The 26,662-nt window shown below is 38.4% G+C and overlaps 1 protein-coding gene across 2 annotated transcripts; it reads left to right on the top strand.

Annotated features, from left to right (window-relative positions):
* Positions 1-5,460: 5,460 nt before the first annotated feature.
* LOC136754703 (long-chain-fatty-acid--CoA ligase ACSBG2) lies at positions 5,461-23,603 on the top strand. Of its 2 annotated transcripts, XM_066710775.1 has the most exons (16): positions 5,461-5,569; positions 9,297-9,397; positions 10,133-10,184; positions 10,275-10,677; positions 11,560-11,840; positions 13,296-13,384; positions 13,723-13,843; positions 14,037-14,117; positions 17,808-17,957; positions 18,997-19,164; positions 19,522-19,703; positions 20,009-20,242; positions 20,745-20,962; positions 21,498-21,637; positions 22,095-22,338; positions 22,808-23,603. In XM_066710775.1, the coding sequence occupies exons 2-16, from the start codon at positions 9,309-9,311 to the stop codon at positions 22,882-22,884; spliced, it is 2,529 nt and encodes an 842-aa protein (XP_066566872.1). In that variant the 5' UTR covers positions 5,461-5,569; positions 9,297-9,308; the 3' UTR covers positions 22,885-23,603. The 2 variants fall into 2 exon arrangements, with proteins under 2 accessions (XP_066566872.1, XP_066566871.1); XM_066710774.1 differs by having other exon boundaries at positions 10,133-10,677.
* Positions 23,604-26,662: the final 3,059 nt, after the last annotated feature.

The following is a 26,662-nucleotide window of genomic DNA, read 5'->3' as shown; positions in this document are numbered from 1 at the left end:
GCCATTTGTGAAATACTGTACAAACTATTGCAAGTAAATTAGATTTGTGTGTGACTAGATTGCATGCTGCAAATGTAAACTCACTCACTATCAGTGTGAAGTGATGGAGACTGAATGTAGAAGTTACTTTTAATTGTTCAGGCCATGACAGACATGGTCTCACTTAAACATTTATTTGTCTTTCAGTTATTAATGATGGGACGCATGGAGCACAGTCTGTTTATCACCTTCATATCCATGTACTGGGAGGACGACAGCTGACTTGGCCTCCTGGTTAGCAGGAAGAAATGTTTAAAACTAGCAGATTTGTTTGTATCATGGTATGTCACTGTTATTAACACACATATGTTCAACTGTGGTAAGGGAATGGACTGTATTGCTATGAAAAAAGTTGTGTATAAAGTTACATTAAAATAATTTATAATTGAGTCTACCCTTAATGTCAATGAGCACTTGCACACAGGAGATCATACACACTGTTGCAACTGTCTAAAATGAAAACCGTAGCACTTACACACAAAGGCTACCATCTCCTGATATCTGAACTCTGTTCCAGTGGCCTGATTTGTGACACCATGTTTGTCTTAATCATGTGAGTGAAACTGGAGGTCATTCCCCAGCAGTAAACTACACACATCTCCAGCTTGCTGAGTCTATTTGATTTCTCACTACATTGGCAAACAGGATAATAGATTAACTAATTCAGATTGTATTAAGGAACACTAGGGCAGATATCCAAATCAATTGTTATTTGATATCAAATGTTTTAACTGAATGGAATCTAATCGACTGAAGAAGAAAACCATAACCTACTGTAAATGAAATTGTGAATATATGCCTCATTTTATAAAACAAACATATAGTTAAAAAAAAAGCTAAATATAATGCATCATTATTATTAAAAATAAAATAAAGGTCTCTTGCCCAACATCTACATTTGTATGCATATTTGATTGTCATAGTTCTCTGTGTCATTGTACTCTTTTCTTGTGCCTGAGGCCTTTTTTGTCTTCAGTGTTCATTTGTTGTCTGTCTGCCTGCCTTTAATGTCATAGTAGTCTCCCTTTAAACCATATACATTTACTATTGAATGTTACCATGTACACTCACCTAAAGGATTATTAGGAACACCTGTTCAATTTCTCATTAATGCAATTATCTAACCAACCAATCACATGGCAGTTGCTTCAATGCATTTAGGGGTGTGGTCCTGGTCAAGACAATCTCCTGAACTCCAAACTGAATGTCTGAATGGGAAAGAAAGGTGATTTAAGCAATTTTGAGCGTGGCATGGTTGTTGGTGCCAGACGGGCCGGTCTGAGTATTTCACAATCTGCTCAGTTACTGGGATTTTCACGCACAACCATTTCTAGGGTTTACAAAGAATGGTGTGAAAAGGGAAAAACATCCAGTATGCGGCAGTCCTGTGGGCGAAAATGCCTTGTTGATGCTAGAGGTCAGAGGAGAATGGGCCGACTGATTCAAGCTGATAGAAGAGCAACTTTGACTGAAATAACCACTTGTTACAACCGAGGTATGCAGCAAAGCATTTGTGAAGCCACAACACGTACAACCTTGAGGCGGATGGGCTACAACAGCAGAAGACCCCACCGGGTACCACTCATCTCCACTACAAATAGGAAAAAGAGGCTACAATTTGCACAAGCTCACCAAAATTGGACAGTTGAAGACTGGAAAAATGTTGCCTGGTCTGATGAGTCTCGATTTCTGTTGAGACATTCAGATGGTAGAGTCAGAATTTGGCGTAAACAGAATGAGAACATGGATCCATCATGCCTTGTTACCACTGTGCAGGCTGCTGGTGGTGGTGTAATGGTGTGGGGGATGTTTTCTTGGCACACTTTAGGCCCCTTAGTGCCAATTGGGCATCGTTTAAATGCCACGGCCTACCTGAGCATTGTTTCTGACCATGTCCATCCCTTTATGATCACCATGTACCCATCCTCTGATGGCTACTTCCAGCAGGATAATGCACCATGTCACAAAGGTCGAATCATTTCAAATTGGTTTCTTGAACATGACAATGAGTTCACTGTACTAAACTGGCCCCCACAGTCACCAGATCTCAACCCAATAGAGCATCCTTGGGATGTGGTGGAACGGGAGCTTCATGCCCTGGATGTGCATCCCACAAATCTCCATCAACTGCAAGATGCTATCCTATCAATATGGGCCAACATTTCTAAAGAATGCTTTCAGCACCTTGTTGAATCAATGCCACGTAGAATTAAGGCAGTTCTGAAGGCGAAAGGGGGTCAAACACAGTATTAGTATGGTGTTCCTAATAATCCTTTAGGTGAGTGTATATTGGTTAAGACGTGTTGTATATTTATGCTATAGATAAAACAATATCTGAATTACCCATTGTGCAGTGCCTGTTTAAAGGATCTTCTGTATTAAACCAATAATACAAAATCAATAATACCTTTTTAAATTGAAGGTTACACAAAAGTTTGGCAATTAACACTGAATTCAGATGTATTTTTTATGTACATCAGCATAAAAAAAATGATTACAGAACAAAATCACTTGAACTTTGCCATGCTTCTAAGATTCCTCTTTTATTAAAATTAAAAGAAACCACATGATCTCAAACTTTGTTGAAAAGCATGTAAATCTTTTGAAAATCTGTTTAATTTTAAAGGCCAATAGGGGCTTTAATCAAGACCCGTGCTGTAATGTTCTTTCAGGTGGCTAAACATTCAGTCAGGGAGAAACACAAAAAAGGATATCGTGTGTGTTTATTTAACACACCATATTCAAATCTAGATAATGGTAGTATGGAAATGAAACAGAATAATTACCTGTATGGTATGAGTGTCTCTATTAAGGGATGATGCTATCATTATCCACTGCTTACCAGGCAAATACATTAGAACTAGAAAGAGGTTAAGCCATGGATTGTTTGATGCCATGACTGCTGTGCACCATAATGTTCTTTATTTTTCTTTTTCTTTTTTACCACACCCCCAAAGTATTTCTTTAAAAATATAACTGTCTAAAAATGTACATTTTAGGAGCATGGTTTTATATATTACTTAACCTGTTGAAAAGTAACCTATTGTGATTACAGTAATGCAGAAGATATCTGTTATGTATATATTTACTAAGATCACAATGTCCATACCCACATCGTGACTCTCGCTGTGAGAACGTCCGTGTTGGATAGTGGAACATGCCCCTCACAAACTCAGAAAAACTTTCTTTCATGTAGTGATGCTACTGCAAACAGAGTAAAGACAAACTCAGAGGATTAGTATAGTACAGTACTTTATTATTACCATTATTATATTTTGTATAAGTACAAAAGGTATAAATAAAAATATGTTTCTTATTCTATACTTATTGTACTGGTTTATTTTTAAACTTGAGCTTTACATATTATGCATACATTTTGGAAGCCAATTCCACTTACCCCTTATTTCCAATAAGCACTTGCACAACACAGTTTTGTAATCCAGAGTATAATTCAAGAACGTAACCCTCGTGATTAAATAAGGGCATAATGCTAATTAAATACATTAAGACGTTTCTGTCTGGAAACTTGAAATTGGAACAATGTTTTGTCTATTTAACAAATTAGATCTTTCAATGCATAATTTACAGGTTTCCCAGTGTCACACGAATGGCTGTACTAGGTTATTAGGTATTAGATTACCTGTAGTATGTCCTAGGGCAAAAGGAATAGCTACTACACTACCAAGCTGACACCTTGAAACCTGTATGTGAATTTCAACTTGTTTTTCCAATGCAACACTACAAAATGATTTTGCATAAAATATGTTTAACTAGCCAGCTAAATATTTGGTTGGGGGATTAAAAAATATTGTTGTTTATGCATTCAAAAATCATGTGTAATATAAATGTGATTACCAATCTTGTATGTTGTGAAAAGAAAATTATTACTTACAGATCACCCTTGACCTTCATGACTGCACAAAATGTCACAGTTGGTATTAGAGGTCATGTTGCACTTCACAAAATCCAATCTTAAATGACGCAAGATTTCTAGTAGACTCCATTTGGACTCTATTTTTTTTTAGTATATTATTATTTTTCAAAATAATCTAAACAGAATTCCTAATGCAGTATATTTGCAGTATATCATGTATATACTTAAATAATTAGCTTATGTTATCCATATCCATTTGCAATTATAATACGTAAATGTTTACCTCTTACTGTGCTGAATGAAACATCAAGCTGTGTAACAGATTGTACTTTTTCTTCTCAGTCAGCAATTTAAACTGATTTCAGAACTAAGTGAAACTATGCAGCAAAATTGATAAACATCAGGAACTGTTGTTTTAAATAGGGATCCCGAAACAGAGTAGAAAAGGAATGTACAGTGAGTGTACAATGGAGACATAACAATGGAGAAAATCTATGGTCAGATTAAATGAGTCTGAATGTTTCAGTTCCAGTAGGAAGTATGTGAAGGAAAAAATGCATAGGAACTACCTGAATTCCTATGTGGTAACATGAGCGATCAGTCTCAGTTACTTGCATCAGAAAGATGAGAAATGGGTTTTGAAATTGTGATGCCCTCCCTAACCATAACCTGCTGATTCCCAAACCTGACCCTGAGAACCTTAGTGTCTCATGTTGTGTATACCATTTACTTAAAATCATTTTCTCAATTACATAAGTTTAATTGTTTTCAAATGATAATAATAATCAATTGATGACATGGAAATTCAAGATTTTTCAATTAAATTAATTCAGAACTGGGGAAGGTGACTACATAATTATATACATAAATACAATCAACAGCCTTTCTGTCTTTATATATTACATCTACCAACATTTATTGCTTTCAAAAATTGCTATCGAGGCCAGGCAAAATTGCAAATCCTGTCTGGTGTAACGTAGTGATCTAGATAGTTTTGCAGTATTGTTGAAATAATCAGACAGGTTATGATCTATTCTGTACATACTACTCTTCTATATCTGCATCTTAAGGTCAAGTGAAACAATCTGCAATCTGCTTAACTATTTTGACCACTGAGTATATTTTGAATTACATCAGAATTCTTAGGAAAAATACCATCAATATATATAAAGTCTAAATATATAAAGGGTAATATATGAATTATACAATAATATACATGATATGCATGTATCTATTTTGGATAACTAAACAAGATGCCTTAGAAGATTCCATCCAAAACGATAACATTAGGCAATCAAACGTGATTTTTTACATTATTACTGAATAACATGTATTTCTATGAACAATACAAAATATAATATACTGAAAACATGAGGCACACAAATGAATGAGTGTATCGTGCCTGTAAAGTATTTAAATCGTTTTGCAAGAATCCAGATCCCACTTAAGATGGGTGCATTTGAAGCGCATAATTGGTTGCTCTCTGACGAGCAGCAGCAGCAGCAGCGCCAGGTGTAGAGAAGCGCGCATCACCTCCGCCAGCCACACGTGTTCCAACAGAGCCGCGGCCAGGCGTTTAAAACACGGCTCTGCGGGCACTCTCAACTGCTGTCCCATTGTCCATTACCAGCTGGCTGTGTGGGTGAGCTGTTTAAGGTAATGGTTATTTACTTATTAAAGTAACCTTTAGCATGATATTGTACACTTTTCATAACGGTAATGCTTTGAGTCCCATCACTTTCCAAATGCTGTATATATAACCTAACCTAACTGACATGACTTATTTAATAGTGTCTATATAACACAATTTAGTGTACGTTGTAAAATGTGTACTTTGTACTCCTCGCTATTTATTGTGGTGCGTGTGAACTTGAATTGGTTGAAGTAGTGCTGAAGAGTATGCACCAATTATCCTAAAAGATTGATGTACCGGATGAACCGTTTAGAAGTATATTACCTGAAACGACACTACAGCTTGTACCGTTCATTGTTTGCTCCCAGGTTAATCAATTGTCTCTAAGTTGGTTAAATTACACCTTTGGTCTGCTCAAATGTAGACTAATATTGCTTAATCCAAATATGGGGACGATAAAAAAATAAGCCATTATGCATGTGTACATCAATTTGGTGTTAATTTAGCTAACGTTGGTGTTTCTTATAAACTGGACACGATGGTTTCTCCTCTAGCTTGTAACTTTAGAAAGAAAATGTACATGCTTGCACAAGTTAAACTTGAAAACCGTGTGGTGATTTAAAAAAAAAAAATGTATATATCCTTATAATATGCATTGTATCTGTACACTACACAGTGTGATAATCCTATGAATAGACTCTTTTCCTTCCTCTCATTTGCGTTTAAAACCTATAAAGCCTATTTTTGAATCTTGGCTCTTGTTTGATGGGAAAACATTTTCAACTTTTTGTATGGTTTGTTGTGCAAAGCATGTTGCAAAGAGCAAGGGTTGCTCAATTCTGTGCAAAAGTCCAGCTGTGTTTTTTTTTTTTTTTTTTGTCACAAATGTGGATTTGTAATTTTGAACTTTGCCTTAGTTTTGCTCAAAATGAGTTGGAGCAAATTCATGAATGTTGTAGATTTTCAAATAAGCATTTTTGGTGTGTTTATGGATGCCAGTAAGAACCATACAGTTCCAAAATTCAATGGGCACAATCCCTTTAGTGGGTGTTCTGTCAATGTTCTGTCCGGTTTCAAACCCCCAATTCAGTCCCTACCGGGCAAAAGAGCAAATTAACCTTCTATTAAAGGCCAGCATCTACTTCTGGATAAAATGACGGGTCCTTTTTGTAACCGTGAAAAGGAATCCACCGTTACGATCAGACTTGTACCATTACATGGCATGAGTGGACTAGTTTATAAATGCAGTAATTTCCACAGTGTGCTGCAAGCTACATGTTCCTAAAATTTAAGGGTTTCTATTTTTCTGAAACTGGTGTGCTTCACACTTGTGTATTGGGCTGGATTTAATATGCATATTTGGGATTTGAGTTATAAAATGTGTTATGGTAAAATTGGATTCAATAACAAACTATAACTTCTCTGTAGCTTAACATGATGAACGCACAATGACCACTCATTTTTATGTACTGGGGGTATATACATTTAATGGTATGAAACCTGTAATTCTGATTTTAAGTTTTGTTAGTATAATTAAAAAAATGACTGACTTCTCCGCTATGTATGGCTAACCAGATTAACCTGGTATTGATTCCAAATGTGGAAATTCAATTTGTGGTTACCCTGCCCTTTTGAAATGTTAGTATGAACTGGCAAGATGGCATGATGGTGAAATGAGAGCATTTTTAGATTTCAATACTTTTGCCTCGGGGCCCACACCTCTTTATTGTAACCAAGTTAAACCGTCCATCTGAGATGGCAGCAGAGGGAACGAAGTTTTAAAATTCTAAAGGTATATCTATGCCAAACTAATCCATCTAACAAATGCTAATATGATGTAAATAACTTCAATTTTCAAATACAGTTTGAGTGTTTGCTATATGGTAATCCTAAATCAGTTCAGATAAACATATTTTGAAAGGTTACAAAATTAGTGTTCTCTCCCTCAGTGGTTTAACTGCAGTTCAGGATCAAGGAAATGTTCAGAAAATGTGTTGTGGCTTAAAATTCAAAATTACAATCATGATGCAACATCTCATCCATGAAGACCAAGGAGGTTTCTAAACAAGTTGTGGAAAAAGTGGTAGAGAAGCACAAATTGGGGAAAAGGTTCCAAAACATTTGTCACTGAATACAGTGAAGACCATCATTCAGAAGTGGTATCTGCTTCAGACCAACCAGTCATTACCATGATTAGGCTGCTCTTCCAATCTGAGCACTTGGGCAAGAAGGAAATTAGGCAAGGGATGCCACTTTGCTAATCTTTGAGGTCATTATTGGCTTCATTGTTCACTGATGCATCACCAATATCCCACTCTATGTAGGAGAAAGGAGGCATTACTGTGAAAGTGTAAGACCTGTGGCAGAAGGTTTAGTGGTCACACAAGATGAAAAATGGATGAATAACCTTTATAAATTCTAACGTTTATAAAGCCAAAGCATTACACATGACAAAAGCCCAATATGGCACATCACCGAGTCCACATCATCCCAAAGATCATGGTGGTGGCAGCAGCATGTTATGGAAATTTTAATCTGCAGAGGCTGGGATGCTTGTAAGGACTGAGACAAAAGGATGGTGCAGAATTAATCCATACTCTGATTTTAGGGGGGGGGAAGTCCCTTGTCCAAGACCATAACCTGAAGTACAAGGCCAGAGCTACACTGGAATTGTTTAAAGTGAATGTCCTTCGGTGGCCTAGTCTAAAGATCAAACTTGGATTGAAAAATGTATGGCGAGACTTGAAGATTTTGCATTGGCAATCCATGACCGTGTCGGAACTGGAGTGATTTTTATGGTGAAGAATGGGGGGGAAATTACACTTCCTAGTGGATAATTGCACTGCAAAGCCGGGAGAAACCTGTCCAAACTTACAGCAGTAATTGCTTGGTATGTCCACCAAGTACTGCCTTGGAGGGCTGAATACTTTACCTTAATGCATAAGTGTTAAGTTTAATCATTGATTTTTGTAGCTAATTTAAAATGAACTGAATGTGACCTTTTTTTTGGCTTCCTAGAAAAGCTTGAAAAGGTGGGGGGGAAACCCCTATAGAGATTTTAAATGGGTATATTGAGAGCTGGCTTTGATTTCAGAATTTCAACAGTCCTTGAGTTTAGCCAGATGACGGTTGTACAGGGCAAACTCTGGCCATTGAGTTTTGAAATACTTTCTGAAAAGTCTCCAGACCTATGAATGTGATGCATATAAAGTTTCACTTTTTTTACAGCAGCAGTTGTTTAATTGGGAGACTATCTCCTTTTACAGTAATCTTAATCATTCAGATTAGTTTTCTGGGCATTGGATAGCTACAGTCAAATTAGGTAGAGCACTCCTTTGTTTTTTCATTAACTTGCTGCTAAAATCCCACTGATTCACTCGAGCAAATGCCAGTTACTGCTTAAGGTTTTTTTCTTTTTCCTATTCAGGGGTAAAATGCTTAAAGTTACTTGTACCACGTGTATTGGATTACATGCCACTTAATCTCTTGGATAACTTTATAGTAATTTGATCTTTGAATTGTTCGGTTACAGAATTTGCAAGGTAACGCTTTTTACTGGAAATGTTATTTTGAAACTTTTTACAGAAGGAAACTTACTTGAGCATTAGTTTTGTATTGTATTTTAAGGATAGATAATATTCAGAGGTGTATGTTTGTTGCTCTTTGGGGGGGCAAGAGTTCTTTTAAGCCCTGGTTTTAAATCTATTGGTTGATAGTTTCTTTAACAACAGTCATGAATTTGATCTTTAGTGGTTCTTCAAGATGTCAGTCAATGGTGTTGGATACCCAGCTGAGGATACTGCCTCTCCTAGTGGAATGCAGCAGGATTTCCTGGAGAGTCGATCTGACAGGTAAGGATTACTTCATTTACCATCCCCCACCCCCCTTTTTACCTTTCCTGTGTCCAAGAGATGTAGATCAGCTCTGGTTTGTGATGCTCCCTTAACTTAATAGAACTTAAACTGCTTTATCCTCATTCAAGCACTCCTCATGATTGTTAATCTATTATCCTATATTCAGCTTTAGTGAAGTTAAATGGTTTTTGCTCTTTGGTCAGCTTATCCGAAACATTTTAAAGTGAAAATTGCCTCTTTGAAAAATAATTTTACTGAAGTTCTGGTGAAACCAATAAGTAAATGATTTTTGGTAGTAATTATAGATCTAAGCCATAGATAACCCTTCAAGCCAAATATTTTCTTTTAGAGTTACTAAAATAATTCAAAAAGGTACTTTGTAAATTAATATGCATACCAATAATGCTTACACTACAGGTAGTTCCTGAAAAATGGGAACAGCTTGGCCTATATGATATGCTGGAAAATCAGGAGTTTTCAAACTGTCCAGTGATGTATTTTAAAATGGCCTGGACACATTTGATTTGACTTCAGTCTTCAGCAGTGATTTTAAAGTGTGTGTGTGTGTGTGTGTGTGTGTGTGTGTGTATATATACAATGCTGCAAGAACAGTTAAGTTCGCCTACTATAATTGCATTTCTTGGTGTTCATACACTGTGGTTCTTCTGTGCTTTTATTTGGTGTTTGGATCTTGCTGATGACTTGATTTACCCCCCCCCCCTTATTGTCAAGTTTTGTAGATATATCTCCTTTTTTGAAAGAGATGCCTGTGAGCCCTTCAGTGGTGAGTACTGGATCCTTTGATGGCAAGACAAAACCAAATGGGAACTACTCATGTATTATGATCAATGGAGGAAACTCCCTTATCCATCAGGGGGATGAGAGAAAAGCTGGAAAAAAGAGATTGGCTGACTCGGCATCTGTTGAAGAAGCTGAACAGACTTCCTCAACTTTAGCAGATGAATCGGGGACTGAGAAGTGGGAAAATCGGGGAATTCGGGCTCGGGTGGTTGAAATGAACCCTCTTCCACCTCTGGAGACTCCGAAGAGACGAGTACCCAGACCGTCCTCAACGCCCAAAACTACATTTGGTTTTGTAACCGACAAGGAGAATAACATGGTACATGGACACCCATCTGCAAGAGAGCCCAGAAAGGTTCAGAAGCCTAAATATGAATTTCTGTCAACCAGACATCAGGCTACGTTACAGTTTAAAGCCCCACCTCTGCTAAAGACCCTAAAATCTTCAGGACCAGTTGGACCGGCAGTGGGCAGAGGTAAAGCAGCTTTTGTAATCTGTTGGGTCAGAAAATGCTGAGTTTCTTCATGCGTAATCTCTGTTTAAGGTGTATAAACTGAACTGCTTGGCAGAGATGTATTCCAGTGATAACTGATTTTTTGCTATAGGGGATTGTGCAATTCTGTATACACTGGCATGTGTATTAAGTGCATATCTGAACAAAATGATTGACTTGCATTTCAAATACTTTATTACAAAAAAAAAAATGTACCCCCCTCCATTGTATAGGTTTGAAAGCAGTTTCTTCAAAGTAGGAAGCAAGCACTCGGGTTTCTGTACTTTGTAATCTAAACTTGGTCTTTCCTGGTTTAAATCTGTCATTGGGTGCTAATCATTCTTGAAATTCATTTTGAACAAGACCATTAGTCATTTAGTTCAAACCTTATATTCCAAATCCTGCTTTTTTTTCCTGATTGAATGCTAAAGTTTAAGCTCATGAATTTAAAATCTGTGAGGGAATGTGAATTGATTTTAAGTAATGTATATTTTAGCCTTTTATGGCCATGTAATGCAAATGATCTGTCCTGATGCAGGTAGTTTTCTGGTAACTGGTTTTAATAATTATACTAGACTTTGTTGTCTAATGATACGCTAGAGGGTTAAGTACATTCCTTCCTCTCTGTGCCTGGTAACCTGATCATCTTTTGCTCCACCTTTTTAGAAGTAATTTTCCAGTTCTGTTTTAGTCTGTGTAATGAGGACAGATTCAGCTGCCTACAGGAGAATGGTAGAAACTGCTCTTTAGCCCAAGAGCAGCATCTTTTGTGCTTTATCCGTAACCTTAACAGATTCCGAAGCAGACGGTGGCAGCAGTAGTAATCGCTCATGGCATGCTGCCCTTGTCGTGTCTCTCCCACAGAGGCTGAATTCTTAGATGTAGAAGTTACCCGGTCTGTGCCATTTCTGGCCCCAGCAGAGAAGTTTTGGTGTACAGATGGCGATGGGGCAGTGAAGCTGAGGATGAGCGAGTCTGGGCCAGGGTCTGAAGACCCCATGACTGTCCATCAGATGTTCCAGCAAACCGTGAAGAAATATGGAGACCTTCCTGCCCTAGGTTTCAAGATGGATGGTCAGTGGGAGACCCTGACTTACAAAGCATACTACCAGCAGTGTAGAATGGCAGCCAAAAGCTTTCTTAAGGTCAGTATATTTGAATGCCTTTTGTAATAAACTGCCTCCAATGCTTAGGGCTGTTCTTTAATTGCCACATAATTATCCTAAAATGTTTACGGGAGTGTTGTTGTAATGCAATTTTAATTTCCACTGGTGTCTGGTAACTTGAAGAGTGGGTTGCAAAGGTTTTAGAGGGCAACCATTTTTCCACCGATAAATGGGACAATAGTCTATTTTACTGAGCAATACAATGCATTTTTAAAAATCCTTTGCATCAACCAAAAGTCAATACCCAGATTTTTAATTTTTTTTTTTTTTAAATGGCATTTCCTTATTGGTTATGCAAGCTTGTAGGTTTCTTGCACAAAGTTAAATGTGTATTGTAATCTTGGCAATAGCATTGGAAAAAAAAAATTCTCCACCTTTAGCCGATCTTTTGTTGGAACAAAAGTTAATCCACCACAAACAATGTGTTCTGGCACATTCATGCTGGAAATGCTTTGGAAAAGTAATTGGTCAACCTGTTATTTGAATGGGAATTGTGTAGGAATCCAACACATCAGGTGGTTAGTTTTTTTTTATAGCATGTGAATACAAAAGCAAATGCCTAGGTGTGTCTACACCTGAGGTTCCAGTTACACACTCCAGTTTCCCAACACGGTCAAGTATGTGACTCGGTTGTTTGGAGGTCTGTTAACCAGAAACCTGGGAACACTTTGTAATTTGCTTTACTGGGTTAAGGGCCATTTGGTCTTTGCGATATTTCACAAATTAAGAAATGTTTACATTTTGGTGAGGTTCTGTAGGATATGAAAATTTGCTATGCTATCACTACATCATGAAAATCTTTTTCATGGCAGCATTTTGGTATGGGGGGGGTGTGGGGGAAGTATAAATCTATAATGGGAGAAACTTTTCTTTAGACTACAGAAGCATAGGTGGCAGCAATGTGATGAACTGTGGTTACATGGTAACTGTACTATTAAAACTGATGCAAAATGCAATGCAGAGTAAGATGTGCTGCTGAAGACGTGTGGAGCATTTCTTTTGAACTTGTACTGTTGTGAAAATAACTCTTAAGTTAAACGATGCTAAGTTTAATGCCTTTTTGACGCAATTAGATTTATGTGCAGAGTAACTTGTTCACCTAAATCCATTAGCCTAGCTTTTTTTTTTTTTTTAAACTAGACTAAAACAAAACCTCGATCGCACTATTTTAATGTGGTACTGTAGACTAAAATTAAATAGCTTTGTAGGGTCAATCTTGAAATTGCAGTATATTGGATGACCAAGTAGTAGTCCAATGTGATTTTCCTACTTGTGTAGGTGTATACAACATGGTTAATATTTTAAATTGAATAACCTATTGAATGTTGTGGTAGCCAGTACCTTGGCTGTATTTTGTTTAAATTTGTAAACCTACCATTAACTTTTGTTAACTGGCTTGTTTGTATTCTACCCTTTTGACTTTTGTTTTAATAGTTGGGATTGAAGCGTTATCATGGTGTTGGGATTCTAGGATTCAACTCGGCAGAGTGGTTCATTGCGGATGTTGGATCTATTTTGGCTGGGTAATGGCATGACTTTATTTCTGTACACCATTTTATTTTAAGGTAATCCTTTACCAACATATGGGAAGATGGGTTGTGTAAGCCTCTTCCCCTCCCCTCATCCCTTCTAGCTGATGTGTGCACATCTTTAAATACTGGTCAGCATGACTAAATGATCTTAAGGGTAGCTGTTTTAAATCATGTGCTGCTTTGAGTAAAGTTTAGCTGTAGACCTACCAGAGATCGAAGTTGAGGATCTTCGGATTCATTTCTACTAAGCTACTTAAGCTAAGGTTGTACAGTTATATACGCAAGTACTTGTATAATCTATGATTAGTATGTTACTGTTGTGCTTGCAGGGGTCTAGCTGCTGGAATTTATACAACCAACTCTCCAGAGGCCTGTGAGTATGTGGCCAATCACTGTGAAGCCAATGTATTACTTGTGGAGAATCACAAACAACTGGTAAAAATCCTCAAGGTGGGTGGTCATTACTGTCGGTAGCCATGCCTTTTACATAGCTAATATGGTCTACACTTTTTACTAGAAAGTTTTGTAAATGCTTTTCACTTTCATCTGCCTTTTATGCTGCCCGCACCCCCCCCCCCCGCAAAGAATTTGTAAAGCAAAAGGTACATTGTTCATTAATTTTATGATACTCCCTGATTTTTAGATTAAAGACCAGTTACCGCACCTGAAAGCCATTGTTCAGTACAAGGATGAACTGCAAGAAATGCTGCCAAATCTCTATACGGTAGGATTTAAATTTTTAAACCTTTTGATTTTTAGAAGTTAAAGATTGTAGGTGACACTAGGCTAGTTTTTGAAATTGAAAAAAAAGTTCTATATACTGAATCCCATTGATTTAATAGACTGTACTGCCATATACAGGGTTCATATGGGTGCTTAAATACTTGCATTTTAAGGTGGTATTTTCAAGGTTGTGAAAGTGCTTGAATTTTGTTAATGTAATTTACCTAAATTTGCAATTGTCATTGTCAATCTGATTTTAAATTTACGGGATATAGTCTGAGAGAGCCAGCCACTCTGGGAGAGTCTGTGCTGTCGAGTCATGCAAAAGGTAAACTGCAGGGAATTTCCCATAATTCCTAGACCTGAATGGCCACTTGAGGCCTGTATTTGATGGTATGCTGACAATTACTCTGTGCATATTAATTTCTGCCTATCAGTGTCGTGTGTATGTGCACTGTGCATGTGACTGGCCAGCCATGCATTTCATCTCCAGGGCAATGTAGGTTAATGACATTTTTGAAAAGTGTAACATACTGTAGCCTAAAAGTGGAATACAAACTATGAAGAGGGAGTCGCACACTTCTTAGGGTGTTTTATGTAGCCCAACGTGTGAGCACCTTAACATTGTGTGGCACTCGCAGGGCTAGTGTTTAAGTGTTCATGATTTATTATAGGTTGGCCTTGCATATGGCTCTGGTGTAGAAATATTAGCTATATTAAATTGAGTAACCTAATCATTTTATATACATGCATGTATATTAGGACTGTCCCAAAGGGTACACTTTTTATCTTCAAAGATTTGGAACGCATTACCAAACAAAGGTTTGAAGTTTCGTTGGTGCTAACTTGCAGAATTCGTCACATTTAGCTACTAGTGTAGAGATTTGAATTAAATCCTACTGAAAGTAGTAAAGATGCCGCAACAGTAGCTTAACATGGGGTTTAACATTAAAAAGACTCCCTTCTACAGTTCAGAGTTGGTCAAAATTATTATACCAAATCGCTCTATTGCAACTAACTTGGTTACTAGCTGCGTACTAAATGGGAGATCCTCTCCAGTCTGCTGCTTTCAGTTCTATGTAATTGACTGACTAAACCTAATGAATAGTGCATAATATAAAATTATGTTGGTTAAATGATCCTGGAAAATGCTTTTTCCTCAGTGATATTTTCAGCTGTAAATTCATTTAAGCTTTGTGGGGGTCTTCTGTGCATTAAACTAAAAATTGGAAATGGCAAAAATGTTAACGCTTGTTTTACATTTCCATATTGCACAAATCTTAGCTGTGAAGATAGCAAATGAAGAAACCATTAAGCAGAATAATGCAGTGGTGCCACAGGCATGCTGGTAGGATGGTGCCCTTTCAGAAACTTTTATCTGTGATTTGTATATTTTCAAAATGCATTGTTTAAATGTAATCTGGTCCAATACCTGTTGACATGAAAGTGGCGATCCAGGTGCTTTTTATTACTTGCACTTTGAGGAAATCAGGAAGGGGCAAACATTCACAGCACTGTAACAATTTTTGCATATGTCCCACTGAATGGTTTCAGATCTCCATACAAAATATAATAAGATGAAGAGAACCCAAGTAAAAACAAAATTTCAGTTTTTATTTAAGGAAAAGTTATTCAAAATGTATCCAACACCAACTGATCCTGTGTGAAAAAGTAATTGCCCTCTTGGTTATTCAATCAACCCATTTAACCAAATTTAAATGATAATTGGATTCAAGTAGAGCAGACTCGACAGGGCTGACTGTAATCAAGCCTGGATGTATCTAAACATGAATTGTATAGAACCTTACCATCAGTGTGAAGTAGGCTACAAGGTCTCCACAAGCAGCACACTATGCTGCAATCTAAAGAAATTCCAGAAGAGATGAGAACAAAAGTTGTTGCTGAATCTGTCTGGAAAGGGTTACAAAGCCATTTCCAAGGCTCTGGGACTGCAGCAAACCACAGTGAGAGCCGTTCTCTCCAAATGGAGATCACTGTTCCAAGTTGTGGGTCTTCCCAGGAGTGGCCGGCCTACCAAAACTCCAAGGACGCAGTGATGACCCGTGCAGGAAGTCCCGGAAACGCCCATGACAACATCTGAAGAACTGCAGGCCTCTAGCCATGGGTAAGGTCAGCATTCATGATTTGACCATAAGAGTAAAGAGTAAGAGTAAAAATGGCGTTCATGGGAGAATTGCAAGGTGCAAACCACTGCTAACTAAGAAACGGACAAGTCAAAAGTGGAGCTTTTTGGAAGACGCTGGTCCCGTTATGTGGCATAAAGCCAACCCAGCATTTCGCAATAAGAACCTCATGCCAACAGTCCAACATGGTGGTGGTGTGGGGATGCTTTGACATCATAGAAGGAACCATGAATTCTGCTCTTGACCAGACATTCTCCTTCAGGATTGTCTTGTAATCAATCCATGATCTGACGCATAATTGAGTTATGCAGCAGGACAATGATCCAAAATGCAAGTGAAAGTCTACCTCAAAATGACTTGAACAAATTAGGGTTTTGAAGTGGCCTAGTCAAAGTCCTGACTTGATCCCCATTGAGATGCTGTGGCAGGACCTTAAATGAGCAGTTCATGCTCAAACCCTCCAATGTCACCTGAACTGCAGCAATTCTGCAATGTGGGCCAAACATCCTCCAGCGATGTGAAAGGCTGATCTCCAATTCTAGGAAGCATTTGGTTGCAGTTGTTGCTGCTAAAGGTGGTGCAAGCTGTTAAGTTCAGAGGGATGATTACTTTCACACAAGGCCAGTTGGTGTTCCTAAACTTTTGAAGTGTGGTTTAGTATTGTAATGTTTGCACCCACAATGGGTTTACTCCTTGGCAATTTTTTTTTTTTTTTTTTAAATCTTCTGCAGTGCACACAGGTCTCTGGGACTGAACATGCTTGCTTGTTCTTTTGCCTCCTGTCCCCTTTTATCCCCTCTCCCTATGCTCCTCCCCACCACAACGCCTTTGCCCTATTAACTCTTAATCTGGTGCATTGGCACGCTACAGTATTCAAATTGTCACATGACATTGTTTTGTCCATTGTGGATACAAATTGACAAACAACATTCTAAGGTTTGTAAAAACCTTTGAAGGTCTGGAGACTGAATTTTCAAACTTTTGGGGATGGCCCTAATATATATATATATGAGCATATTGAATAAAATCATATGCACTATTTTACATGTGCATGTTGAATGTATATGGACGTACACTAAAGTATTGCACATTGTTTGCATGTTTAAAACCAGGTTTCAATTAAATCTTTAGGGTCTGAAGTTATCTTTGACAATGCATGATTTATTTATATTTTGTAAGTTTCCCTGGACAAGGGTGTCTGCTAAGAAATAATATTGGTCTAAGCCAGGTAACCTAACCCAATGCCTAGTCTACATGAAGGCTCTCCTGAAACATGTTGGGTGTTGTAGCACAATAACCACTAATCTACTGTGGTGAAATTTATAATTTGTGCTATTTTCAGTGCAGAAAAGTGCATTTTACATGAGGTTGAGTTGACCAATGCTGTGAGGTGCTGGAAGAGCTTTGATCATGCACCTTAAATGCTTAAAGTGCTTGAATTTGACTTTTGAAAAGCTGTAAGAACCTGCATATAGCAAACCATTAACTATTTGGTTGTAAAACCTGCTGTCCAGAACTGTATTGATGTGCATGGTGATTTTCTGCAGTGGCAAGAGTTCATGAAAGTTGGGGTGGATGTCCCTGATCAGGAGCTTGATGACATCATTAACTCTCAGAAAGCCAATCAGTGCTGCATGCTCATCTACACATCTGGGACCACAGGCCAGCCCAAAGGTGTCATGCTAAGCCACGACAACGTGAGTTCTACTGGAGTGCACTATGTTTGACTGCAGTGATCTTCACTTATGCAGTGCTGATTCGCCTAATGTAAATGTGTAATAAATCTGTTAATACTGGTCCACAAAATGTGCTTGCAGTTCGCATTGCCATCTCTTAGATTCTGCTTTAGGCCATTCTAAATCCGTACGAGGCTGAGAGCTGCCTGCATTTGGTTGTGATGTGGTGCGGTGAGAGTTTATAGGAGTTACACTTGTTGCTGTTCCTAAACCTGTTCCAGGGTTTTCTTTGGGCACTGTCATTCCATTTAAATGTAAAGGGTTGAATATGAAATGCACTTCATTTGGGGATCCAGAAAAAAGGCAATACCCAGGAACCATGATGGTATTAGATTAACAGAATTGTGAGCACAGCTAGACAGATTAAAAATGTAAAGCGAAAAGTGATTAATGAAATTGCATTGAAAAACGCATGGATAGCCAGTGATCAGTGAGGAATTTTAAAGCCTTATCTAGTCTTTTAAATCCAGTATTCATACTTGTGCATCCTGAACACCTGTACTGTGTTGGTAGCATCTCTTTAGTGATGACCTGAGCTATATCATCCAATCTAATTGTTTAAATCCAATCTTTACACTACATGGGGACTGGAGAGGAAGAGCTTCAATTTAAAAGATTGAACTTTTGGGGAAAAAAATTCACCCATTTATGAATCCTCCCAAGTAAACTGTCATTTCATATCAATAAGTTTGTGAACCCTTCTGAAGCAATTTTCTTAATGTATCCACCTTATTTAGATCTTTACACATTTTCGGCACCTAAGTTTTGGAAGGTGCTTGGAAAATTTGTAGTCGGGTTTTGCATCAGTTCATATTTAAGCCCTCTGTAACTGATATTTGGGAACTGGTTTAGCAAGTGTTCTGTGTGGTAATGGGCATGTAGTATTTTCAAATTGTTTGATGGGTTGGGGGGGTGACTTTTACATGTAGGTCCCCATGTTTTTGTTAAAGTATTTATCCAATATTAATGCAAACTGTTTAAGGCTTGTTATATCCTCTAGTTAACGTGGACAGCAGATGCAGCTGGAAAGGTGGCTAATCTGAAGTTTGGGTGTGAAACTTTGGTCAGCTACCTGCCCCTCAGTCATGTTGCTGCTCAGGTTAATGACCTATGGATCACTATAAGGTTTGCAGGAACTGCATATTTTGCAGAACCAGATGCATTGAAGGTACGGTTATTCTCCTTCTATGTTAATTGCAAAAAATGTTGAATTTTCAATCGGTTTTGATTTACATTTTCCAAGATGGTGTGGACTAACCATTCGATGGTAGTTGGCTACCACCCATGTCATGTTTTTGTTATTAAATGTGATCAGACCAAGTAGGGGGTAATTTTGTTTGCACAATAGGTTAAGTGAAATTTGAATTAAGGTGGCAAAACTCCAGTTTAGTGGGAAGCACTAATTTAGTTCTAGCGCTAGTTCTGAGTTCTATGGAGCTGGGCATATTGTGGGGGACAAGTTTAATGTTCTCAACGTATGCCTCTAGTGGGTGGTGCCTAATGTTTTTTTGGGGGGTGTTTTCAGGGTTCTCTGGTAAATACCCTGCGTGAAGTGCGTCCCACAAGTTTCTTGGGGGTGCCAAGGGTGTGGGAAAAGATGCAGGAGAAGATGAAGGCCATGGGGGCCAAGTCTTCCATTGTCAGGCGGAAGGTGGCAGATTGGGCAAAGTACATTGGACTACAGGCCAGCTACAACGCCATGAATAAGTAAGGGAACTAGAACCTCTAGCTACTTGTCTGTAATTTTTACAAATTGCAACTGGAGTACCAGAAGTTCTCATTGTGGTTTTGCTGTACTGTCCGATACAGCAAGACATTGTTCACCCACACTTCCTTGTATGTTTAAAATGTATAGTTGGTGTGAATTGTCTGCTTTTTATGCAGTTACCATTATGGTGTAGTGACCCAATGCTTTAACAATTTTCTGCTTCTATAAGGATTAGTTTCTGAAATGCTTTTAATTACCTAATTTCCTGCATTTTTTTTTTTTTTTTTTTTTTTTTTAAATCTAGAAATCCTTCTGTCCCCTGGGGTTTTATGTTGGCCAACAACCTAGTGTTTAAGAAGGTGAGGGCAGCACTGGGCCTGGACCGTTGTAAGCATTGCTTCACTGGAGCAGCTCCCATCACTAAAGACACTCTGGAGTACTTCATGAGCCTCAACATCCCACTGTTTGAACTGTACGGCATGAGTGAGAGCACTGGCCCACACACTATCTCCTGCCACAGCAGCTACCGTTTAACAAGGTCTGCAAACTTGGGGTTGATATGTTAACTTATACAGCTTAGAGTAGGTTCTCTGTGGAATTAAGACCATTCTGTGTACATGGCATGTTCTTGTCCAGGTTCCTGGAATTGGATTTTTGGAAGACTGCATTTCGCATCGAGATGCATGTAGTGATGAAACTGTTTTTGAATTAAAAATTGGGTGTGCATCTGAACTTCATATTGACTGAAGCCTTGCTTTTAAATGCAGAACATTGAAACTGAAGCAAGTGTTAGTGAGTATTAATTTTAAGGGGGGAGGGGGTAAATCTTGTACTTTCCTTAAGTTTGTGTGCACCTACTACATTTTGATTTGCAAATCAAGCTTGATCCGAAGTGATAACATGCAGCCAAAGCCATTAATGAACAGATTTCTTAGAGATTGAGATCTGTAAATGGATATGTTAATATTTATGAAGTTCTCTTAAATGAGGGTAGGAAATGTTTTGTTTTGAAGTACTTTCCTTGGTTGTCTTTTGCAAAGCTGTGGTATAGTGATTCCTGGCTGCAAAACCAACCTAGATAAAGCTGATGAAGATGGGAATGGCGAAGTTTGTTTCTGGGGACGTCATGTGTTCATGGGCTACCTCAACATGGTGGAGAAGACTGAAGAGGCTCTGGACCAGGATGGTTGGCTACACTCTGGGGATCTGGGCAAACTGGACAAGGATGGATTCCTTTACATTACTGGGAGGATCAAAGGTACTGTGAAATTCTTCTTTTTTTTTTTTTTTAATCCCATTGTGTCCTTTTCAGAAATTACCCTTTTTAAGGAAGTGGGGTATCCTACCAATAGCTTTAGTTGCATTCATACAACCTCCTAAGTTCAGTGCATTATTAATTGCAAACAATGTGGTAAATATTTCATTTTTATTACTCTAAATAGTAAATAACACTTTAGAGGGAACCTGAAAATGATCCAAGTGATCAGCTTGGAATTAAAAGAAAATATGCCTTGGCATTCTTACTAGTTTGGCAAATTAAGATTAAATCAAATTTACCATTCTCGTTGCATCAAAACCGAACTATAGTGTTTAATTGTTTATCAAATAGGATGGCAAATGACTAGGCAGGTCTGAAAACTGTTACCCATGCAGAGCTACAAATCAGTATAGTTATGAGCTGGGTAGTGTTCTATTCTAACAAGGCATGCAATGTTGAGACTGGCTTGTATGTCTACAGTTTTCTAAAGACTACTTTGGCATTCAGCTGGTGTCCTTGTCCCATTGATCTACAGAACTGATCATCACAGCTGGAGGAGAGAATGTCCCTCCAGTCCCCCTAGAAGATGCAGTGAAGGAGGAACTGCTGGTGATCAGCAATGCTATGCTGGTTGGGGACAAGCGCAAGTTCCTCTCCATCCTGCTAACAATAAAGGCAAATACCATGGTTTATGGAATTGTGTGTGTGTGTGTGGTGTATTTGGGCATCTTAAATTCTAATATCCTTGTACAGGTGGTCATGGAAATGCCTTTTAATAGTGGATATGCTAGGGTCCATGACTGTAGTGTTGCTGTATTAAAGCCTCTCAATCCCCAGCTCAATGAAAAGATTTATAATAACGTAATTGGCACAATATGCTGACTATTTTTAAAAATTGAAAAATAACATCCTATGGGAGAGAACCTAATGAGAGCCATGTGCATTGCTCGATTTCTTGATATGAATGGAGATAATGTACTGCAATGGGATTTTTTTTTTTGTGCTCAATTGACTTTAAGAGGCAATATCAGACTCTTAGGGCTAGAGGACTGAAATACAAGTTCCTATCAATTCCTGAAAAACAACTCCCTAATTCCTAACTTGTACTAATAAGATTTACTTCACTCCCAAGTGTAATGTTGATGATGCTGGGGAGCCCCTAGATGAACTGACTCCTGAAGCTGTGGAGTTCTTCAAGCAGTTGGGCTTTACTGTTAAACGACCATCGGAGATCACTATGAAGAATGATCCCACAATCCACGCTGCCATTCAGAAGGGAATAGACCGTGTCAATGCCAGGGCCACTTCCAATGCACAGAAGATTCAAAAGTGGGCCATATTGGATAGAGATTTCTCCATTTCAGGTGGAGAGCTTGGTGAGTTGAACTGTGTGTGTGTGTGTGGCCTAAGCAAGCGTACTACACATTCTGTATTTAGGGTTACCATATGGTCTTGCAATGCCTTGCACACTTATAAATGTCTGAGAGGGGTTGGGGATTAACTTTCATAAAGTATAAAGTAGAGATTGTCCCCACAATTCTATAGTACAATACCTTTTGTCCCCATACTTGGTGTGGGATTACACTAGGCTTTAACTGCTGTAACCTTAGGTGTACACTAGCACCTTTTGCATACCAAAATAGAATACTGTACTGTTGGTTTCCTGGTTACATTTATCAATATAGTGGTGGATTGTTATTAATGTTATACGGCTTGGTAGGTTTTCCCTTTTGTGTGGATAAAAGCATCTGCTAAGAAATGTGATTTGTTAAACAAGATTCTTTTTTTTTCCTGCTTTTGTATGCTTGCATTCTAGTCCAATTTTGTCTTGTCTTTTCTCCTCAGGTCCCACAATGAAGCTTAAAAGGCCTGTAGTGCACAAAATGTATAAGGAGAAAATTGAGGAATTTTACACTGAGTGATGGGAACCCAGGGGAAGTCTGAAGAGGCATCTTGGGGAATCTTTTTGAGAAGCTAGAAAGCTTTTGAACTGGATTTCTGTACTTTTGGATTGTGCATTTCTTAAATCTTATACTTCACACTTGCAAGACTTTTTACTAAATTCTCTATACATAAATTGCCAATGTACATAAGATCAGTGGTTGAGGTTTACCCCTTTTTGTCAATGGGCAATTGATTGCCAAAGTACACAATTCCAAAAGCCTTTCATGCCTTTTATACTGAAGTCTTGCACCATTTGAAAATTGTATCACTATTTAAAATGCACTGTTGCTTTATTGAATGGGTTTGGTCTTCCATTAATCTGAGATGTGGACAATAGTTTAGTTTTATTTACATAATGGTGACTTTATCCACTGAAGTAAAGATGTCATTGATTTATATGTGGATGCTCAGTAACTTTGGAAGGAATTGCAACTAGTGGTGAATGTACATTGACTTATGACATGAGATTGTATCCGCCTTAAAGAAACCTTGCAAATATGCACTAATGACCTATTTTCATAACTAATCTGAATGCTAGCTGGGTGTTTAGAGAATTCACAATGAATGTTCATGATTACAAAAAAATGTAGGTTCATATTCAATCTGCAGTGCATGAGCCACTATCTAATGCAGAGTATTGTAACACCTTCTGTAATGCATTTTATGTCCCTTCACCATTAAAGGTATATTAACTGCATTTTGCAATGGCAGTGTTTTTCTGCTTTAACAATTGGCACAGTCCCTGTTGAAAGATTGTATATATAATTCAGTGTCCAAATGCATTTTGAGTTACTTCAAAACTATGAACACACCACTGTACAGATGTAGGCTTTAGCTCTATTTCAAAGGCAAAATGTGTAGCATGCATGTGAAGACTTCAGTGTGGAATAGCCCTTTATACCCAAGGAAACTTGTGAAGTTCATTAAGGATGGTTGGCACAGGTCAGAACCAGAAAACTAGATATTTGCTGTAATATTGATGTGGCTTTTCAATCCGAAACCTTTCATTATCATACTACAGATGCTGCACTAACATGAGGCTATCTATACACCACACTAACTCTCTCCTAGACACCATTGTTTAACCTCAACCCAAGAAACCAGGTAACAGTCTCCAACACTTGTATATTAAGTCTGAAAAGTAGTATAAGACCCTGTGCCTGGTGTTGAGAACATCAGGCCTACAGTCCTTTAGGTTGTTGTATTGAGGAGGTACTGACTGAGGGAGACCCAGCTGCAGAAATGCTGAAACCCCTAGAAATAAAGCCAATGTAAGGTGCTTCAGTTACACAAATGTGACTTCAGCAATTGGACTATAAACCACAATATACACTCGTAATGCTCATATCCTTGAGGAAACCTTAATTAAATCAATACTAAAAGCATATACTAAATGTAAGTCTTGCTATTAGATATAAAATGCACTACTAATTTCGCATTAGGAAAGCAGGATGCTATTGTGTAAGAATTGTAACTAACAGGTTTAGCAAGCTCCAGGGTATTGCGACAGGATCAGCGTAAATACGTACCACTAGACAGACACTGTAAACCTGAGATCCGGTAGGTTCTGGCACAAATTAAGCCCAGAGTTAAGCGATATCAAAGGCTTGCATGTGACGATGAGGCAAGCTTTGGAGACATAAACCAAGATAGTATAAAATTAGTATAATTTACATTTTACCTTGTTCACAAAGGATTGAAACATGGCCCAAGTATGAATGTTCTAGAACAATGTTTTTAAAGCTGCATATGATGCATGGTCTCGACAGATCCCGGTTATGTTCCACTAATGATCTCACCCCAATCTGATGCTTCTCCACATACTACAGGTTCTTCCTTAAACTGTACGGTTTTTCAGTTGTGTATATTCTGTGACAACTAAGTAATTGATATGACTAACTTGGTTCCAACCTACCTGAACCACCTCCTCCCCTTGCAAGGCCTCCATCTGCTTTGGTCTCTGTCAGTGCCAGGGAGTGGCCATCAGACCCACATGAGTCACCACATAGCCTGGAGGGAACACGAGGAATGAGACTGAGAGAAAGTGTGGAGCACACACAAAATAACATGATTTCTGGAACACTTATAATACTACAGGCTATATCTGAAACACTTTTTTTCTTTCCTTCTTCACCCACAGCGCTTTTCAGTTAATGTAAAACAACTGGTAAAACTGTTTATAAATTATAAACGTACAATAAAAAAGGAAAGCTCCTATTTGCATTCACAGGGTGAGAATAAGGTAGCAGATTAAACTCTTGACACAGTTCTGTCACATCACTCATGACTTGCAGCTGGAGTTGTTAAGGTCACCAGGGTTAGTTGTGTGACAGGTCAAATACATTTCATCATCTGCTCCATTTTTTACAGATTTTGAGTTTAGTACTCACTCTCCCATCAAAACTGATTAAGTGGTTAGTCGAGCTTACGAAACACAACACAGTTAGAAAGGTAATAAAGGATGGGAATTCTGTTGGGGATACAAATATTGATAAATGTTCTTTTTATAATTACATACAAAATTGTTGGCAAATTTAATTTGATACATTGTTATTTGCTGGTTAATTTTGTTTTATAAAAACTAGATACATGTATAGAAATCATTGGAGTGGCAAGAAAGTCTACCCACTATCTTAAATCTATTAAAATTTTACAGTATCCTCTGTGCTGCCTTTATGTTTTTTGGGGGGATGTAAAAATAAAACTGAATGATAATAGGAAAGGAGCATATAATGGGATTAGGAACAATATGATGAGTTTGACTCTTTCTATCCTTACCCTGCAGAACAGAGATGATGGTGGGCATATAGAGGTCATTAGAGTTTCCCTGACCCAGTCTTCCGTAACTGCCCTCTCCTAAGGCTAGCACTGTCCCACTGGCTTGAACCAGGAATGTACAATTCTGTCCGCACACAACCTACATGAGGCAAGGCATCACAGCTATACAGTTTGCATCACACAGGCATCACAGTTACACAAGTCTGCATAGTCTTGGCCAATTATTGGCAAACCTCCAAAAACTGACCCTAAGAAACAAACACTTAAATTATTAAACTAAGCTAAATGTTATAAAACCAATAATATATCTACAGATTTGTACAAAGAAAAAGGCTGGAGGTCCCTATATTGGAAACAAAAACATATTTTAACCATGCATGATATAGAAATGGTATACCCTAAATGGGTATATCAGCCCATGAGAGAGATGGTGTGCACGCCAAAACTTAGGATAGTTGAGAACTTAGAGCAGGACAGTGTAGAGAACTGCTGGGTTACAGTAGGTCGTAACCGCAGAAAAGGGCACGCACAACCCCTAGAGACACCCCAAGAGTTAGAAATGCCCAACAGGTTCCAACTGCTGGACACAGAGTTGGACAGTGACAGCTCAGAGGGTGATGGGGGGGCAGTTGAGCACCAGAGCACCATGGTGCCCACTCCCCCCCAGAAGTGTGAGGTAGTTATAGTAGGAGATTCAAACCTGAGGCGTAGATCACACAGTGTGTTCTAGTGATAAGGAGACCCGCATGGCATCTTGCCTGCCTGGTGCTCAGGTTGCAGATCTCCCTAAACTAGTAGACGGGCTACTGGCCAAAGCCGGGGGGAATCCACTGGTCATGGTCCACATTGGAACCAATGACACAGGAGATGGTAGGGCAGAGGTTCTGCAAGACAAATTTAAAGAGTTAGGAACAAAACTAAAGAGCAGAACCTCCACGGTAGTTTTCTCTGAAATACTTCCGGTACCACGTGCCAGGC

Source organism: Amia ocellicauda, chromosome 8 (genome assembly GCF_036373705.1).
Source record: "Amia ocellicauda isolate fAmiCal2 chromosome 8, fAmiCal2.hap1, whole genome shotgun sequence".
Taxonomy (NCBI): Eukaryota; Metazoa; Chordata; class Actinopteri; order Amiiformes; family Amiidae; genus Amia; species Amia ocellicauda.
This window is presented reverse-complemented; position numbering and strand designations above follow the sequence as displayed.

Coding starts and splice junctions, on each gene's coding strand:
- LOC136754703 (XM_066710774.1), top strand. CDS start 9,309: ATGTCAGTCAATGGTGTTGGATACCCAGCTGAGGATACTGCCTCTCCT. Junction 13,385..13,722: donor GTTGGATCTATTTTGGCTGG/GTAATGGCATGA, acceptor TTGTGCTTGCAG/GGGTCTAGCTGCTGGAATTT. Junction 14,118..17,807: donor TGCTGCCAAATCTCTATACG/GTAGGATTTAAA, acceptor GATTTTCTGCAG/TGGCAAGAGTTCATGAAAGT.